At 38.1% G+C, this 18,621-nt stretch overlaps 1 protein-coding gene across 2 annotated transcripts in view; it reads right to left on the bottom strand.

Annotated features, from left to right (window-relative positions):
- The window catches only part of cacna1hb (calcium channel, voltage-dependent, T type, alpha 1H subunit b), a 138,339-nt gene extending 120,016 nt beyond the window's left edge, over positions 1-18,323 (bottom strand). Inside the window, exons 1-2 of one of the 2 annotated variants that reach the window (XM_055205977.2) lie at positions 17,977-18,323; positions 16,522-16,858 (exon numbers count right to left, since the gene is read on the bottom strand). In XM_055205977.2, the coding sequence (XP_055061952.2) occupies positions 16,522-16,801 (280 nt within the window). In that variant the 5' untranslated portion in view covers positions 16,802-16,858; positions 17,977-18,323. The remainder of the gene's footprint in view (positions 1-16,521; positions 16,859-17,976) is intronic. The other variant, XM_055205976.2, reaches the window with a different exon arrangement.
- Positions 18,324-18,621: the final 298 nt, after the last annotated feature.

Raw genomic sequence — 18,621 nt, 5'->3', positions numbered from 1 at the left:
ATGAAGGTTTTTATTATGAAGGGAAAACACACATGACCCTGTGTGAAAAAGTGTTTGCCCCTAACAGTAATAACTAGTTGGGCCACCCTTAGCAGCAACAACTGCAGGGTTTCCCGCAGCATATTTCAGTTAAGGCGGCCCGCCTAAGCTTGGAAACCCTACCGCCCTAACTAGCTTGTCAAAAAAAAAAACCCTTTAGTTTCACTTCATCATGCAGCTATTCCCATTAGAGGTATCTGTTAAAAACATTTAAATTCATTAATAATCTAGTGTGTGTTCATTTTTGTCATACTTTCTTCAAAATTAAGTTTTATTTGAGTGTTTTAAAAATAAATATTTTATTTATTTATTTTATTAAAATATTTTAATTTTCATCATGACGCATACGCCCCGCCCCTTTGATCGCCACACCCTTGGCCAAAACAATTTTTTGCGGGAAACCCTGAACTGCAATCAAGCGGTTGCAAAAACTTGCAAAGAGTCTGTTACAGCGCTGTGTAGGAATTTTGGCACACTCATCTTTGCAAAATTGTTGTAATTCAGCCACATTTAAGGGTTTTCAAGACATGAACCTCATTTTTACGGTCATGCCACATAATTTCAATAAGATTGAGGTCATGACTTTGATTAGGCGACTCCAAAGTCTTAATTTTGTTTTTCTTCAGCCATTCAGATGTGCATTGTCCTGCTACAGAACACAAGTTCGCTTCAGCTTGAAGTCACAAACAGATGGTTGGACATTGTCCTTCAGGATTTTTTGGTAGACAGCAGAATTCATCTTTCCATTTATCACAGCAAGTATTCCAGGTCCCGAAGCAGCAAAACAGCTCCAGACCATCACACTACCACCACCATATTGTACTGTTGGTATGATGTTCTTTTTCTGAAATGCTTTTACGCCAGACGTTCCAAAAAGTTCAACTTTTGTCTCGTCAGCCCACAGAGTATTTTGTTAAAAGTCTTAGGGATCATCAAGATGTTTTCTGGCAAAACTGAGACGTGCCTTTTATCTACTTTTTGCTCAGCAGCGGTTTTCATCTTGGAGCTCTGCCATGCAGGTCATTTTTGCACTGTATCTTTCTTAAGGTGGAGTCATGAACATTGACCTTAACTGAGGCAAGTGATTCCTGCAGTTCTTTGAATGTTGTTGTGGGGTCTTTTGTGACCTCTTGGATAAGTCGTGGTGTTCTTGGGGAAATTTTGGTCAGCTGGCCACTCCTGGGAAGGTTCACAACTGTTCCATGTTTTCGTCATTTGTGGATAATAGCTCTCACTGTGGTTCGGTGGAGTCCCAAAGCTTTAGAAACGGCTTAATAACCTTTTCCAGACTGATGATTTCAATTTCTTTCTCATTTGTTCCTGAATTTCTTTGGATCACAACATGATGTGTAGCTTTTGAGGATCTTTGGTCTACTTCATTTTGTCAGGCAAGTCCTATTTAAGTGATTTCTTGATTGCAAACAAGTGTGTCAGTAATAAGGCCTGGGTATGGCTAGAAAAACTGAACTTAGGTGTGAATAACCACATTTAAATAGTGTTTTACCGTTGTGTGTGTTGGGGGGGGCATGTAAAAACCTTTATTTAAAAACTGCATGTTGTGTTTACTTGTGTTTTATTTAATTAATATTTCAATGTTTTTTCTGGTCTGAAACATTATAATGTGACAAACATACGAAAAAATCAGAAAGTAGGGATGGGCATTTTCCAGTAATTTACTATTCGAATATTTAAGCTTATAAAGAACAAATATTCGAATATTCGTTTATTTAAAATATGTTAATTAAGACATGCGTGTTTTGTATTTTTCATTTTGTCATAATTTCACAGAAGGCTCATAATTAGGAAATATCCACAACAAGCTAAACTTATATTCTGTATGTATATATATGTATGTATGTATTTTTAAGTTGAAAACATTGTAAAAAATATCATTTTAAATTCTTCTTAAAAAATATCCTACAGAAAAAAGGCGTTAAAACCCCATGCGGAGCGAAGTCTGCCTCAAATCCTTAGTTTCAAATCGGTCGTTAGTATGAATTTATTACTGTTTGATCTTACATACATTATATTATACCAAATAGCCTATTATACACTAACCCCAAATCTAAGCGAAGTTTGAGGACTTGCGAAGTTTAAAGTTTGAGGACTTGACAAAGTAGACTATCATCATTTAAACAGACTCAAAACACCAAATAAGCCCGGAGCAAACGAAAAAACATCTACATAACAGACTGCTCATATAAATATCTTCTCAGTTTAGTTTGACATGTATTTGTGAATAAAGAAAACCATATTTATCCTACCTGCTTCGGTGAAAACCCGTTCTTCTGACTAGATACAAAAATGCCGGTGTTGCGGAGAAAACTCTTACTCGTGATGATGGTTATCCGATAAAAACAACAGACGGATTGAACAAGATTGAATATCTGTATTAACAATATTTTACAAATAACATAAGCTGGCTCGATACCTTATTGTTGACTGTGCAAAGTTACTAACGTTAGCTTAATTTAACAACATTTCACAAAGACGGAGCTTTGCTTTTAAACTGCCATGTGCAGTTATCCGGTTCATTTTCAAAAGAGCACCGCATAATAAATGTTCTCAGTTTCATTTCATTCTCCGTGTCTGTCTCGTTATTAACAAAATAAAGTAGACTTTATAAAAGCTTACAAATCTCTCATGATGTGTTGATGCAGGCGGCGGAAAAGCACGTTTAATAACACGTGAGCCCTCGCTGCGGACAAACCCGGAGATAAAAGGAAAAACTTAAATTCGTCTGCAATCTGCATTGCCAAATAATCAGAAATACATACATGTATATGTATATTTTACATTTAAGTCTGTAAAAGACAGTAAAGATGAAGTGGAAAAGCATTAAATAAGTCGTAACCCTTTGGTGGCACATTAAAAACAAACAAACATTCGAATAGCATTTTTTAAATTCGAATTATTATTGCCGATCGAATATTCCAATATCCGTGGCCATCCTTATCAGAAAGGGGAAAACACTTTTTCACACCACTGCATTAGTTTTCTTAAAAAAAAAAAAAATGGAAGCTCGCTTACTAAAATCACAAGTTTCCTGGATCGAGACCAGCAAGATTTTAAGGCTGATTCTGAATGGGAATCAAGGCACAGAGCCAGGGCTTGTTTGTGTTGAAAAGCACAGTTCAAGTGGCACGGGGCAAGAGTGTACTGGTAAATAAAAACACAAATTTTTGCTCCATTTTTAATAAGCTGCTGTCTTATGGGGCGTAATGTTTCCGGCATCAATTAAACTCCACACAAACATGCAAGCAAACTCGTAGGCGCGCGCGTACACACACACACACACACACACACAATTACAGCATCAATTTACGCTAATTTACCGTAAACCCAATATTTCACTGGTAATGGTGAATTAACTGAAGTCTGTAATTATCAGACATTATTCCATTAAACTACAGCTTTTCCAATTTGACTAACACACTATTAGATTAAAACCTCTCTATAAACCATTAAGTCTGTGATGGTGACGATTCTGGATGAACACAAGAGAAACAAAGACAAACAGAGGAGAGAGAGTGAGAGAGACCCATGCAGGCAGTGTGTTACAGTTCTTTAAAGGTGATTGATGCAATGCAAGATGATAGAGGCAGAATGCAAGAAAATGAAGCCTAACGTACTCTCACCATCAAAAAACAACCGGTCAGCATTAATCCCTGCTTTTAGTTTCATTGTGCACAGTATGAGCTTGCTATCGAGATGCAACGTCTGACACAAAATAAAGCGCTACGATTTAACAACGTTATGAAAAAAATATTTCAAGATAAACATCATCTTGTCCTGATTATCGGCCGTAGTAAGCCCTGCCCCAATTGCTGTGTCAGCCAATCAAAAGTGGCAGAGACCTCGGAGGATACAGTGGGGTCTTCACTCATATGTTGCCTGGCAACCAGGTGCTTTCCAAGGAAGGGATGATCCCAAGGAGAATCCACAGACAGTGCTGTAATATAGCGCAAACCCCCCCGCCTCCTCTCGACCAACTTATGTCCACCCACACGGATGCAGGGATCCACCGGTTTTACTGTCAGCACTCTCTTACTGTGGGCCAGACGGAGGCATCGCCGAAAGAAATGGGTCCTTAGGGGCCACATGCTTGTTATATGAGTCAGTGATTATAGGAGGGTCACTTGGGACCTCTCTAGCTTTTAGTACCGAAAGTCTGTATTCATATGTTTTGTGTGTGTCTGGGTTATCACAGACGGGGCCACAAACTGTAAAATTATAGGTGTTACGGAGCCTGTCGAAATCTGATAAAAGATGCAAATTACACACTTCACAGCATTCCTGTTACTTAAGAGTTTGTTTTATGTATACATCAATTTAGTGTGCCTCAAATGTCGCCCAGGGCTTCATAGTCACCCTCGCTGTCCAGTGCTCTCGCTGGGTCGGTGCATGTGCGAGCGTGCAAGGTACTGACATGCTACTCAAAGAGGGCATACCCATGGTGACGTTACCGTAGCAACCAGCCCCTTCCTGCTGACAAAAGAAGTTAAACCGTGTGCATAGCAAGGTGCACGAGTACATCAGGATTTTTCTGGGATGTTGTCTTTATGTATTCAGCATTTATATCTCAAAAAAGTAGACTGCGGAGACTGTCATGTTGTAAACATAAATATGCACGGAAAGGTGCACACACACAAACGCACGAATTGCGAAATAACCTCCGTCCACACATCCGAGTGTGTTCAGGTTGTACTGATGCTAGCTGACAAGCGCGTTACATCAGCAACACAACACAAATCGGCCTTTCAAAAGATGACCATGTGTATATTTCCCTGTGGATTACTGATAAAACAACCCAGATTGTTATGGTTGCCAGTACAAATACCATTATGAACCATCAGCTGTTTCCGATTAAAACAATTACACAATTATTTTATGTAGTGCGTTTGCGCCTTATTCCAGTAAGATTTAACAGTGGTTTCACATTAGCAGTGAAGACCTACAGTAAGTAGTTTACATTAAAACCAATACAATTCCCATGATAACCATTAAATCCCTATTTAGATGGTGTTTCAGTTTTTTTCTTTACATTAATGCCATTTATGTTAGTCACACAGGATATATTACTGATATGTGGATTTGCTGGTGTCTGTTGTCTTCTTTCTTTTCTTCCCTATTCTTTTTCATGACACATTTGTGTATGGGTCAAAACACAAAATCACATGCATGCCTTTCAGTTTATATTAAAATGTACATACAAAATTAAATCTGGACCCTTATTGCATAGGAAATAATAGATATATTATAACCCATTTACTGTTTGATGGCAATTGTACAACTGCTATAAAAACAACAGTAGGTTATGTCCATTTGGAGCCCTACATTTAGGCATCATTTGTCCATGTTACCATCATCACACCAAAAAACATACTTTTCTTATTTGACAGCAATGTTTTGACGAATTAATTTATCTAATTCATTTGACGATTCATCAAAAATGAAAACGTTTAATTTGCAAATACTGAAGTATTGCTGTCTGTGATACTCATGGTGCGATTTGCTATGAGTAGTAAGAGAGGAGAGGAGTTAAATAACAAGAAATGTTTTCTAATTAAAATAAATACAATTATTGTGGGTTTTCAATTATTGTGCGTAAATATTGACTGGGGGGATTATCCCTCCCTCTGGTTTTTATCCCTGCCTCTGTTGAATAATTTTACCCCCCAAAATTTAACCCCACATGATTAATGGTCATCAAATGGCCTAAAATAAAGATAATTACAAAAAAACAATAGTGCACTGTAAAAAGTCTCCGGTTGCACATGATTGAATTAAGTTTTCTTTAGGGGTGCACCGATAAATGCCGATATACACTGATAATACGTGGCCGATAACTATTCTGAATAGCACAGCCAATATTATTCACAGCTATTTCATGTACTACGGCTTTTGATCAGTAAGTCCTTATCCAGTTCTTCCAGAAAAACGCTAAGTTTTTTTTTTTGTGATTGTTGCGAGCAAAAATCCTTGATCTTGCGACACGTTTTCTTAAAAAATGCGATGGAATATGCGGGATATTTATGCAATTTTATGCAATGAAATTGCGGAACTTGCAAAAACTGTTTGCAGCTTTTTCAGCGTCACATAATCACGTCACTTTATAGCGTTCCCATTGCCATAGAGGACATGGCTGCGCTTGTGTGAAGTAAATGCAACATTTTTCAACTTTCTGCTAAGATATATGTGACTTTTTGCTACGAAAATGCGGGGATGCATTATGAAATCATGTAAGCCCCGCATATTTTGCGCTCAGAAATCTGCAATTTATGTGACGAAAGAGCGGTGTATTTATAAATATGCAGACTTTTGCTTATTATGGATTGAATCATGCGATCGCATAATCAGGTTTTTTTCTGGAGGGACTGCTTATCGATCTGAAATCACTGTTAGTTTGAGTCGTTTATAATATGAATTTGAAAAAGCAACACTCGTCAAACATAATCATTATACATATTATTTATTATTTTGAAAATAACTGAAATTGTTTGAAGAACAGCGATATAAGCTGCGTGTCATAGCTGCGTGTGTATGGTTCTTCGTCTACAGTGCATATTGAGTTTCTGCACGAGAGCGCCCTCTGGCTTTTGGATGTAGCGGCATTTCACCGTAATTCATTGAGAAGCATAGCAGGCATCATTGGCCGATATATCAGTGCACCTCTAGTTTTCTTAAAATGAATTTTCTTTTAAAAAACGGTTGGATCTACGTAATTTAATAATGTACGCCAGGGGTGCGTTTCCCAAACAACGACGTAACTCGTTGCTGAACGACCAAAGTACGATGCATCGTTGGAGAAACGAACTACCTTGTCACGACTGTTCCCCAAAAGCATAGTAACTTTGTCGCACATTCGTCATTTTAACCATGTTGGTTTAGCAACATAGTTGATGATGTCACGTGGGAGGTGAAGTACTAATTAATCTGTGCAAATCGATTTAATGTCAGATTATTGCTGTAAATTACATATATTGCATAAAAAGACTGATTTTGTTATCATGATTTAGTTATCTGTTGTTTATTTTCAAGATATTTAATTCACGCGCAAGTTCCCTTTTACATCACTCCTCACAGGGATTCCCCAGGGTCTTAAAGCTCGTAGTTCAGTTTTCAAATGCAGCGCTTTCATTCTGTTCGTAAAATACAATTTTTTTATATTTTAAATGATGGAAATAGACTGTACTACATGTTTTTTTTGCTTATTTTGTTCAAAACCATGATCAACGTAAGTCTACATAGGATAATAACAAGGAACTATGCTTCTAACGACAGGTGAAGAGCTGTCGTTCCAACGACACAAGTTAGCGATGCAGTTTGCCAATGTTCGTTTGAACGATGATTTCGGGAAACACCAAATCGTTAAACGATGTTAGTAACGATGGATCTTACGATGTTCGTTGGCTAACAATGCTTTTGAGAAACGCACCCTAGTTCAACATGATTGAAACAAGTTTTCTTAAAATAAAATTAATTCTAATTAATGCTAATTTCATTTTCAGAAAACCTAATTTAATCATATGCAACAGATATCCAAACGTTGTTTTTTTTCAGTGTGCAAACAACAGTAAAATCAGGATTGCAGTATTACTGTCAGCGTTTCCGCTCCTGTGACAGGTGACAGCGGGTTTATGTTATGTCATGATCCTTTTTTAATCCATGCCCAGATTTTCCAAATGTTGCCAAGCACCAATATTCTATTTCAGCGCGAAAAACAGCCAAATACTAAATCAAAAGCATTCCAGCATATCATCTTATTTTACAGGATGACATAGGAAAGCTAAATAGAGGTCAAAAGTTTGTCATCAAACAGACTATTTTCTTAGGCCGACCTTTTGTCCAAGTACACAAGTGTGTTTGCATGTCTGGTTCAAAGGATAAATACATGGTTCTACGTATTAAAATGTTACATCTTCACTTCATTTTCACAACATCGTGCCTTAATTTCAACTTCATAACGTTCTCAAAACTGCCCATATTTAACATAAGCATTAAAGTCCCACTGTTGTCAATATTTTGATCACTTAAAACTAGGGCTGTCAAAAGATTAATTGTGATTAATTGCATACAAAATAAAAGTTTTTTGCATAATTTATGTGTGTGCACTGTGTGTAATTTATTTTTTTATATAAAAATAAACAGACATTAATGTTTGTATTTAAGAAACATCTACATGTATATTTATATAAATGTTATAATATAAGCATAAATAAAAATAAATTCACACACACACACACACACACACACACACACACACACACACACACACACACACACACACACACACACACACACACACACACACACACACACACACACACACACACACACACACACACACACACACACACACACACACACACACACACACATATATTCTGCAAACACAAACTTTTACTTTGTATGTGATTAATCACGATTAATCTTTTGACAGCCCTCATCTTTTGAGTCTTGATCATAATAGCATATATAAACGTTTTACTTGTCTCAGTAATTTCTTCATGCTTTAAAACAACTTGAATGTAACTCTACACCCTTGCCTCATTTAGTGCGATCTATGAATATGCAAATTAGTCCCCGTCTCCACTCAATCGCACAGCTCGGACCATAGAGATGAATATGCAAATTAGTCCCTGCCTCCACTCTTTTGCACCACCTCGGACCATAGATATATACATAAATAGATGCCACATTCGGTAGTTTCAGACACAACTGCTAAGTTTAACATTATTGAGTGCACTTATTCAATCCCATAATTCACTGCAATAATGAGTGTACAACTCGACACAGGATTGCGCATAAAATTGCAAGTTCTATTAAAGGAACAAGTGGACATGCTTATTGGCAAATGTTCATTAAATGTCCCATTATCATTCCAAGGCACTTGGTATGCAATGATATTACCATAGTAGTTTTCATAAAGACATTGCAGTAAGTGGCATCGAAAGGTTCAGGATGGCCACATCACAACTTCTTTCACTCATTAGTTTAATCAGAACTACAAGATTCCTTATCATCCTTGTTGTGTTATTTTGGTCAATATCTACAGACAAATAAACCCACAATAATTGTATTCATTTTAATTAGAAAACATTTCTTGTTATTTAACTCTCTCTTCCTCCCTTATTGCTCATTGCTTGAACCCTGTGCCTACATTAGTGACTCCCGTTGTCTTGGAAACCGATGCCGTTACCGTGACAGCGATGACAGGCACCTGTAACCCGGGAGATTCATTAGTGACAGTAGCCAGGGAGATCACCCATAAGTGAAGTTTTGGGATGGCTAACAATAATAGTTTCTGAGGGTATTGTGTGTGCGTGTGCACCTGATATATAAATGCCGTCGTATCGCTCTAGAAAATAATGCCATCATCTGACATTCCCTCACATTCTTGACGTCTCTGTTATGCACACACATACACAAACATTCACACACAAAAAACAAGGGTATTGACGAGCACTAGCTTGTTTTTTCCCATTAAAGTCCTCCTGTGGGAACAGCCTTTCAATCATGCAAGAGAACAGACATATGCACGAAGGAATTGGGGTTTCCAATTACCACATGTAACCCCCACATATGGGAAAAAACAATTAAAACCTGTCAAACCCTGTTAAATCACATTCACATGCTATTATTGCTGTACAACAGCTACAGATCGAGTCCATAAATAAATATATGTCTGTTTAAACTAATATACTGTAGTAAAGGTTTGAATCATTTATCTATCTATCTACCAACCTACATACAAATCTATTTGTTAGGGTGAGTGCTCACCGTTCATTACTTCTGGTTTGTAGTGCAAGTCTCACTATTACTATTGTTAATACTTAAAGGTGCCGAAGAATGTAAAACTGTATTTACCTAGAATAATGAGTTCTGTAAATGATTATGACATATCGTGAGCCTCAAACACGATTGTTTCCTTCTTTTTATGTAAATCTCGTGCATGCAAAAGACCGCTGGAAAACAGGCCAATCTCAACATAACACCAACGTTACAGTCGAGATGTTGCCCCAACATTAAATTACACATTAAACTAATTAGAACATTGTTACAATGCTAAATACAAAGTATTGACTGCTCAGTTAGCGCTAAATGCTATAATTAATGATATATGCTAGCGTTTAGGTTGAAGTTCTACTATTGACGTTACAGTTACGTTTGACACGTCCATACTGAAAAAAAATACAAACTTGACACTCAGAAATGTCCATTTCTATTCTCCGAATAATTGATTATTCCTTAAAATCTCTATCTTCGTCTAATACAGGCTCAAACATAAGGGGCCCTATGTGCTTTTTGTCACGCCCATCATACCAGAACTTTAAAATCAGATCTCTTTTTCAAAAACAACTTGTACAATTCCATATGTGGTGTCACATAGTGGAAACTTTGTCAACAACATTGAATGGAAAAAGTATGGACGCTGTCTCTTAAATATCTAATAACTAACAAGATGAGGGAAGTATCATTTAAACTATTACATAGATTTTATCCAGCTAAAGTATACTTAAAAAGATTCAAAGTGGATTTAGACACAAGCTGCTCTTTTTGTGGTGCCCCCAATAAAACAGCCCTTCATATTTTTTTGGGAATGTGATTATACGCAATTATTTTGGATTGATTTCTGTAATTAACAATAACTTACTGGTGAATTTTTCATTGTTATTTAAAGGTGTATTGTTGGGCTTCTATATCCCAAACAAAACAAGAGAAAATGAATAGTATATAATTAATCTTCTCTTGTTACTTGCTAAGTCTCATATTCATTGTAAAAAATTCTCACATCAAAAGCCTTTATTTATTATTTTTTTAAATGAAATTTGATTATATGTCATAGATCTTTCATCGTCCAAAAATACTAATAAATAATAAATAGCTATTAAGACATTAAGCCTGTGCTCCATCCTTAACTGTTTCTGTTAAAAATCCCTACCATTTCCTTTCTCTTTTTCCTTATTTTTTTCTTCTCTTTCATTATTGTAATAATTTTATTTTACAAATTGTATATAACTTTGAAAATTTTAATGTAACATATTGTATTGAAACCCTGGCCAAACAATGCACCCATTTTTATGTCGATGGCCGTTTTGGTCTGAAAACGAGGTGTGATCAGGCACATTGTTGGAGCGTTGCCATTTTTAAGGCAACTAAAATAGACTGCGCCAACTAAAACCTGGTGTAAAGTCTAAAGTCAATGGCGCAATATTGTTTTTGTTATTTAAAGAGCGCGTTAGTAATATGCGCCTATAAACGGGACGACAACGTGTATTTGCTTATTACACACATGGATGCACAGCAGCACACAAACGTTTTTAAATATAAAAATGTAAGAATTAAAATGTAAAAGATTATTATTAAGTCTCTTGGACATAAATGAGGACCACGGATTTATTGTATATGATGACTTTGTACCTGTGGATATGGTGAAATGAGAATCTTAAGTAATGCTTTTTAAAACACGGCTGTCGAGTGCTGAAACGTTTCGCTTTCCACATGTTAATAAATTCTTTATCTTCTGTTTATACAAATAAAGTCTTATTAAAGTACAAACCTTTTCTTGCATATTTGTAAATTATTCTTTGAGATGAATTTTTTAACATCAATCTTTGGCTATGTCCACACAAAGCCGGTGCATTCCCTATCCGATCATTTTTTTTCCTTGCTCTAAAGAAAATAATCCGTAAACACGAAACCACTGAAACCGACTGAAAGCGGTGTAGTATATATGCTGGTCCAGTATAAGGCCGCTGTAATTCTGCCACAGATACACTATACACGGAGAAGAAGAATTTGAGCATGCGCATAACCAACGTATGGTGCTGTCGATGATTGCTTGTTGCTCACCACAATTGCATAGAAGCAATAGATTTTGCTGTAATAAAGCTAGTAGGCTTTAGTAGCTTCTGTAGCACGAACACAATCACGTAGTCCGCCGTTATTGTTGTTGCTGTTACGTGTGACGCTTCCGACACGTGATGTGATGACGTTTTCGCTTACGGATTGGCTGTACAGACGAAACCGCAACGGGGGTCGGTTTCAGATTTATCCACTTTAGGACCCGGTTTCAAAAAATAGCGGATTCAGTCTCCCAAAACGCCGGATCCATGTGGATGAAACGCCAATACGATAACAAATTTATACGTATACGGTGATACGTGTCTCCGTGTGGACAGCCCCTTAAACTGGTGGTCTTCTTCCTCTGCTTAGTTTTTCAGTTTACAAATTCCGCCATCTAAATAGGCATGGTGCAAGCGCAACTGGCTTTTAAAGTGGATCGGAGATGAGACTTTCACTGGTTTATGGCATGTTACGCCCAAAATACACCCATTACTCTTTACGAGAATAGGAACAACCTTTTTAGACTGTGCGCTAGGCGCACAAACCATTTTTCCTGTTGTTAAATTAGCAAAAGTGGATTCGAACACACCCTTTTTAGACTGTATGCTGTGCGCTTTAGACCATACGCTTAAATTGTTAAAATAGGGCCCAAAATTTGTACACACACAGAGCCTGAAATCTGAGAAACAGCCAATCAGAGCAGAGCTCAAGATGATTATTCATGATCCTTTCAAATAAGGTAATAATTTCAATCTGGAGACAAGTCATGGGGTTGTAAATGGACATGTTAAACCATCTCTGGATCATTTTTGCTCTTAAAAAAGCCACATATGTAGATTTAAGAGAACAATTTAACATATTGTATCAATGCATTCTTTGGCACCTTTAAGGTTAAGAGTGTTTTCGAATAATACTAATAAAAAATCGTAAAAAAACTGGTCCTGTCACTGGGAAGGCACCCTTTCAATAAGTATACCTTGGTACCTAAACAGTCCATGTTACAGTATGTTATGACATGACCTTACTCAGTATAGTCAGTATTTATAATATCAAAGTTATATTTTCACAAAATGTTCTTGACATTATGAACGATGATTCACATGTAGAAAATCACATCAAATGACTTTAGCCAAGTTCTCACAAACAGGGTCACATTTGAGGAAAGATTGGTAGACAATAAAAGAGGTGAAAGAGGACACCTTACAAAATCACTGTGACAAATTTTGCATGGGCACCCAGCCAAGCGCGACTCTCATTTACATAAGAAAATGTAAATGCTCATTTTTTACTTACACACCCTCGAGTGCAATCTCAGACAAAAAGCGATTTATACAAAACCTCACATCCTCTAACGTACATATTGTATTCTCTCATGAGTAATAGATGTCATAGTTCCTATAAATGCTTCACAGAAAGTGAGCACAATCACATACTAGTCTCATACTTAACCTCACAGAGTATGAGAGGAGACATGAGACACAAACACTCACTCAACATCGCTGACTGGGAAGACCGTGATTACATAACACAAGGGATCTGCTGTGTCCTCGCTGCTATAAGTCAGATTTTTAATGCAATAGAGACAGCACGACGCTAGATTTCGGTACAGTCATTTCAGAGGCGAGGTTCGTGTGATGACATTAAACATCAGTTTTTCAGGTCCACAAGAAAAGCTTCCTGGAAATGTATATGATGAAACACAAAGCATTTTCTCCTATGCTGCCTTACCTCTCACAGCCTCTTAAAACCTTTAAAATGCTATTCAGGATAATTGTGATGATTATTTCATTGCATCAGAGAGAGAGAGAGAGAGAGAGAGAGAGAGAGCAGGTGAAGAATACAGACAAACGGTCCAGCGCAGCAATTATTTATCAACGCGAGGCTGGCACACGGCCCAAGCGAACATCACATGGCGTGAGGGACATCGGTGAATAAGTGAGAGGGAAACAAAAGCACTCCACCACTCGAGAGAAGACAGAGAGACTACTGGCAGCACAGTCTGTCTTGACGTCTGAAGGATTTGATGCTTAATTTCGTACCTAATCCTTCTTAATTGCCCTTGGTTAATGGTAAAGTACGTAATGTTTCGTGCCACCGGTGACACCAAACCAACAGCAAAAACAATAACTGTTTACAATAACAAGTGGGGGACAGATGGACGGATAGTCCCGCTTCAAACTTATGCCATTGGTTGAAACAACGTTGGCTGTCCGATTCCAAATAAACAGAGCTACAGAGCCGCTTCATTTACACTTTTTTAGATAAATAAATCAAACTATGAATGCTCTCCATCTGCATTTAACTAAAGATATAGGAGACGCGTTTAAAACAAATAAGTGATTAGTCTTATGGGTCATACACACCTAACGCAAGTTAAACGATTTGCGCAAGTAGATTACATACAAAGTAAGATGCAATCATGTGCGGGGCGATGCGAATGACGCGAAATGGGCGGTGCGTTTGCCGCAAAATATGCGCTATTTACCTCAAACGCGTTGAAAAATTCAACTCCAACGAAAAAATTCACATGACACAAAGTTAAATCCTGCAAGTAATCTAGAGCGAGTAACGCGATGCCCCGCGTTTGGTGTGTACGTAGCATTAGGGAAGGAATAATAGTATGCAGTAGTATGCCAACACTTGGTTTAAAGGTGCAATGTGTAACTTTTAAAAGGATCTCTTGACATAAATGCAATATATACATAACTATATTATCAGTGGTTATATAATGAACTGTATTGTTTTTATTACCTTAGAATGAGCCGTTTTTATGTACACACACTGCGGGTGATTTTACATGGAAGTCGCCGCCATGTTTTTAAGGTAGCCCTAAAGGTAAAATTTTTAACACCGCATTAATTTCTACGCGGACCGCAAGCGCTGTGATTGGTTCACCAGAACCCCTCCGGTCAGGTAAAAAAAACTGCGTCATAGATATATTCGTTTGCGACAGTGAAAACAAAGATGAGCCAAGTTGAGGAGTGATTTAACTTAAACTGCAACAAAAGTCGCTGTTTATTTACTTCCATCATTGCCGGTCTTCTCAAATCATACACAACAATTTGCTGTTTCTTCTTCGTTTGTGAGTTAACTTGCCAAGCTTCTTCTTCTTTGACGGTCGCGCTGCTACTGTGGTTACACCCCTGGATACTGCCTACCAGCAGTCTGCGCGTGTGTCTGCAAATCGAATCGAACGACAACGCAAAAGTATAAATGAAAACCAACGCGGAACCTACGCAGTCGCGGCTACGCCGTAGGACCTACGCACAACTATAACGAGCCCTCCAAACGTGACGTGTAACACTGCAGATCACTGATTGGTCAGAGAGAATCGCCAGTACTAGCTTCATTGCTAAATTTGCCATTGCGAAAACTAAGTGAAAATAAAATCAAGAACGCCATTTTATCTAAATGCTCTGTTCCAGTGGCGGCTGGTGACTTCTTTTTTTGAAGCGCACGATGCGAAGTTCGTCACAACATGTATGTAGCTTGTCATGTGTGTGGTTCGTCATTTCAAAATATATGTTCTGTGCTTTGAGAGATCGTGTGTGCATCACGTGTCATGCCAAAATAAGTGCCTGCTGCCTTGAACTTGAATTTGAACTTAAAAGGAGATGCTTGCGTGTGCCAGATACTCGCACAATCATGCGTAATCAGAGTTTACTGTTAAGGGAGCGTCTTGTGTGTATTTAGGGAACGCGAGCGTCTCTTTTATCATAAACTGTTTTGAAGCCAGCATGCACTTATTTTGACAAACACACGTGATGCACACAGGATCTTTCCACAAGCATGACACATATTTTGGAAAAGGGAACCACACACGTGACAATCCGAACACTTATTATGAATTAGCGCATCCTCGGAAGTGCAGTCACGAGCCGCCACTGCTCTGTTGCCCCTGTCTTGAAAATAGTTTGTATTGCGTTTTTACGAAAATGTCATGGCAGTAGAGGCAGCGCAACTATAACAATAAGTCTAAGCGGCACTAAACTCCAATGGAAAAGCAAACCGAGCCAATGTAAAGCGAGGTGAGCCCAGCCATGTGGTACCATACCGGGCCATACTATCCAATGGAAAAGCGCCATTTGACTTAACTATTGGATAAAACAACCCATAGATTAAATTAAACCCAACGGTTGGGTTTGAACATATTTACCCAATCATATGAGTAAACAACCAAGCATTTTATAGTAACGTTAAGGAACTAGCTTACTTGTACCTTATTTTTACTTCGGAAATATTTTAGGTGGTTCACTGTCAGAAAAATAATGGAACAAAAGCGGTCACTGGGACAGTTCCCTTTAATAAAGTCCTAATATGTATCATTTAGGTACAGATATGTACATTGCAATATGTACCTTTGACATACTAATATGCACAATTTAAGTACAAAGATGTACTATTTAACTGTGTACCGGCCCAGTACCATTATTTTTAATGACAGTGTAAAACTTCCCTTCCGTAGTTTTACATATTTTCTCGTTTTATTTGCTAATAGCTACCAGTACACTTATCATCCCTGTCTTTCACTGAAAGCATGCAAGCTGCCAAGTCTTAGGCGACACATATGCAGAGTGTTTGTCACTGTAAATTAAATCTGAAATGAAAGCAAACACACATGGGAAGGATATGGGCTGCACACCAGCTTTAGGCACCAGCTGCGAGGTCGTGTGCGCTGATGAAGCCAGAAGAAGACAACCGGTGCCAAGGATGGATACGGAAGCTGCCCGTTCTCCTTCACTTCTGCCACGCTGCCAGTGGACTCCCATGACGCTTCGACGCTTCCAGAGAGTCCAGCGGGCAGGTCCTCGGCCTCCTCGAGGCCTGGAACGTCGGCCTGAGCTGATGTAGTCAGGCTGACTTCAACCCGGTCCGGCCAATGGGCTGGTTCTGTCTCCTCACCGGCGGTCATGACGACAGAACAAGGGGCGGCAAAGCAACCCTGCTGATGGGAACGTCACTCATATGCCTCCATCGCAACAGACATTCAACTTATTTTAGTTTAGGTTTGAATGGAATTCCCCGAAATAACATCATCATACGTCACCAGTGTCATTTATGACTCTTCCATGGAACACAAAATGAGATTTAGAGCAAATTTTGGGCTGTTGAACATAAAATATAATATTGTGAATCAATCATATTTAAGAACTTTTCTTCAAATAAAATCATTTAACTTAGATGTTACCACATGAACTATGCTTTATAGGATTCCTTTTAAACATTTTAACAGTGCATTGTTAAAAGTTATGATGCTTTTTAGTAAATGACACTATAAATCACCATCCAGATTCGTTTTTGGACATTTTCTCATTTCGGGTTCCACAGATAAAAAGTTTGGACCAACATGCAGGTAAATAAACGATCACAAGCTCAACGAACGAACCCATGGCCAGGGTCGTAAGTGAATGTGTAAATACCCAAGACATAAAAAAATATCACTGTATCCACATATTTCAAGTTCCAGAAGAAAAGGTGAGCCAGGGGAACATCAGTCATGTTCAATCTCATTACCATTAAGCCCATCACTAAAGCAAAGCCAAAATGCCTTTTCTCTGCAGCGGATGTCCTTCTCATTTTTTAAAGAAAAGCTCCACATTTAATGAACTTCCTCATCCGCATAATTAAATAGTAAATGTTTCAAAAGTGGAAATGGATTTAAATGTATTCAGGAGTCTCAGCTGTGACGTACGCTCTTAAAAATAAAGGTACTTCATGGCAATAGAAGAACCATATTTGGTTCCCCAAAGAACCTTTAACAGAACCATTTCTGCTTTGTGTTAATTTAGATTTTTGCACTATAAATAACATTTTAAAGATTAGTAATGGAACTAAACAGCCTGACAAAGACCCTTTATTTTAGGAGCGTAAAACAGTGAGACAATTAAGGAATAATAACTATATGGATATATATAAATCTATATAACAATACTCAAATAACAATACTTCATTTCAGCTCCTGTATCATGAATATGTCACTGAGAGATTTTGTACTTCTAATAAACCTCTGTGAACTAAAATGTTCATCATCTTCTAACAGGCATTTTGCAGTGTAATAACTGAAGAAACTATATGTACTTTTCTTACCGCGATGGAAATGACAGCGCGTTCTGGCTCATGGTCTCAACTGCGGCTTCCAGTGCCACACACAATTATCCCATATTCGCTCTTCTTACGTCCATTCCTTATGCAAAAACAGCGAAGACGCATAAAAACTTAGTTACATCGGGCGACGAGGATAAGGAAACTCCTGTTATGATGTCATTATACTCCAAAATACTTCAAACGCGCGGGTGGCAGCGCGCCGCGTCTTGGCGAAATCGGGTCCGAAGCGAGTGAAGTTTCTACTGGACGCGTGACGCGCGCTGTGTCGCGGAGAACTCCAGTGCGCTTCTCTCTCTCTCTCTCTCTCTCTCTCTCTCTCTCTCTCTCTCTCTACCCAAAGCAGCGCAATTTATTTCTTTCCGGAAGAAAGTGAGATGCAGAGGCCAGGGATTCCCATAGGAACAGATCCAGATTGTGGCAAACCATTCCCAGCTTCTTTACATTAGTCCCCCGATGGTATAAATTTGACTTAAAGATCAGGTTTAAAATAACATACAAACTGGTGTTTACGGCCACAGTTTTGAGAGATCTAGATTGTGTACGATCATGCGCATATATTTATTGCTATGGGAGAATGGATAGCAATCTTTTTTACTTCAAGGGCTACAAATTTTCCATCACAATATT

This window comes from Misgurnus anguillicaudatus, chromosome 3 (genome assembly GCF_027580225.2).
Source record: "Misgurnus anguillicaudatus chromosome 3, ASM2758022v2, whole genome shotgun sequence".
Classification (NCBI taxonomy): Eukaryota; Metazoa; Chordata; class Actinopteri; order Cypriniformes; family Cobitidae; genus Misgurnus; species Misgurnus anguillicaudatus.
The sequence above is the reverse complement of the archived record's forward strand: the minus strand, read 5'-3'. Positions and strand labels throughout refer to the sequence as shown.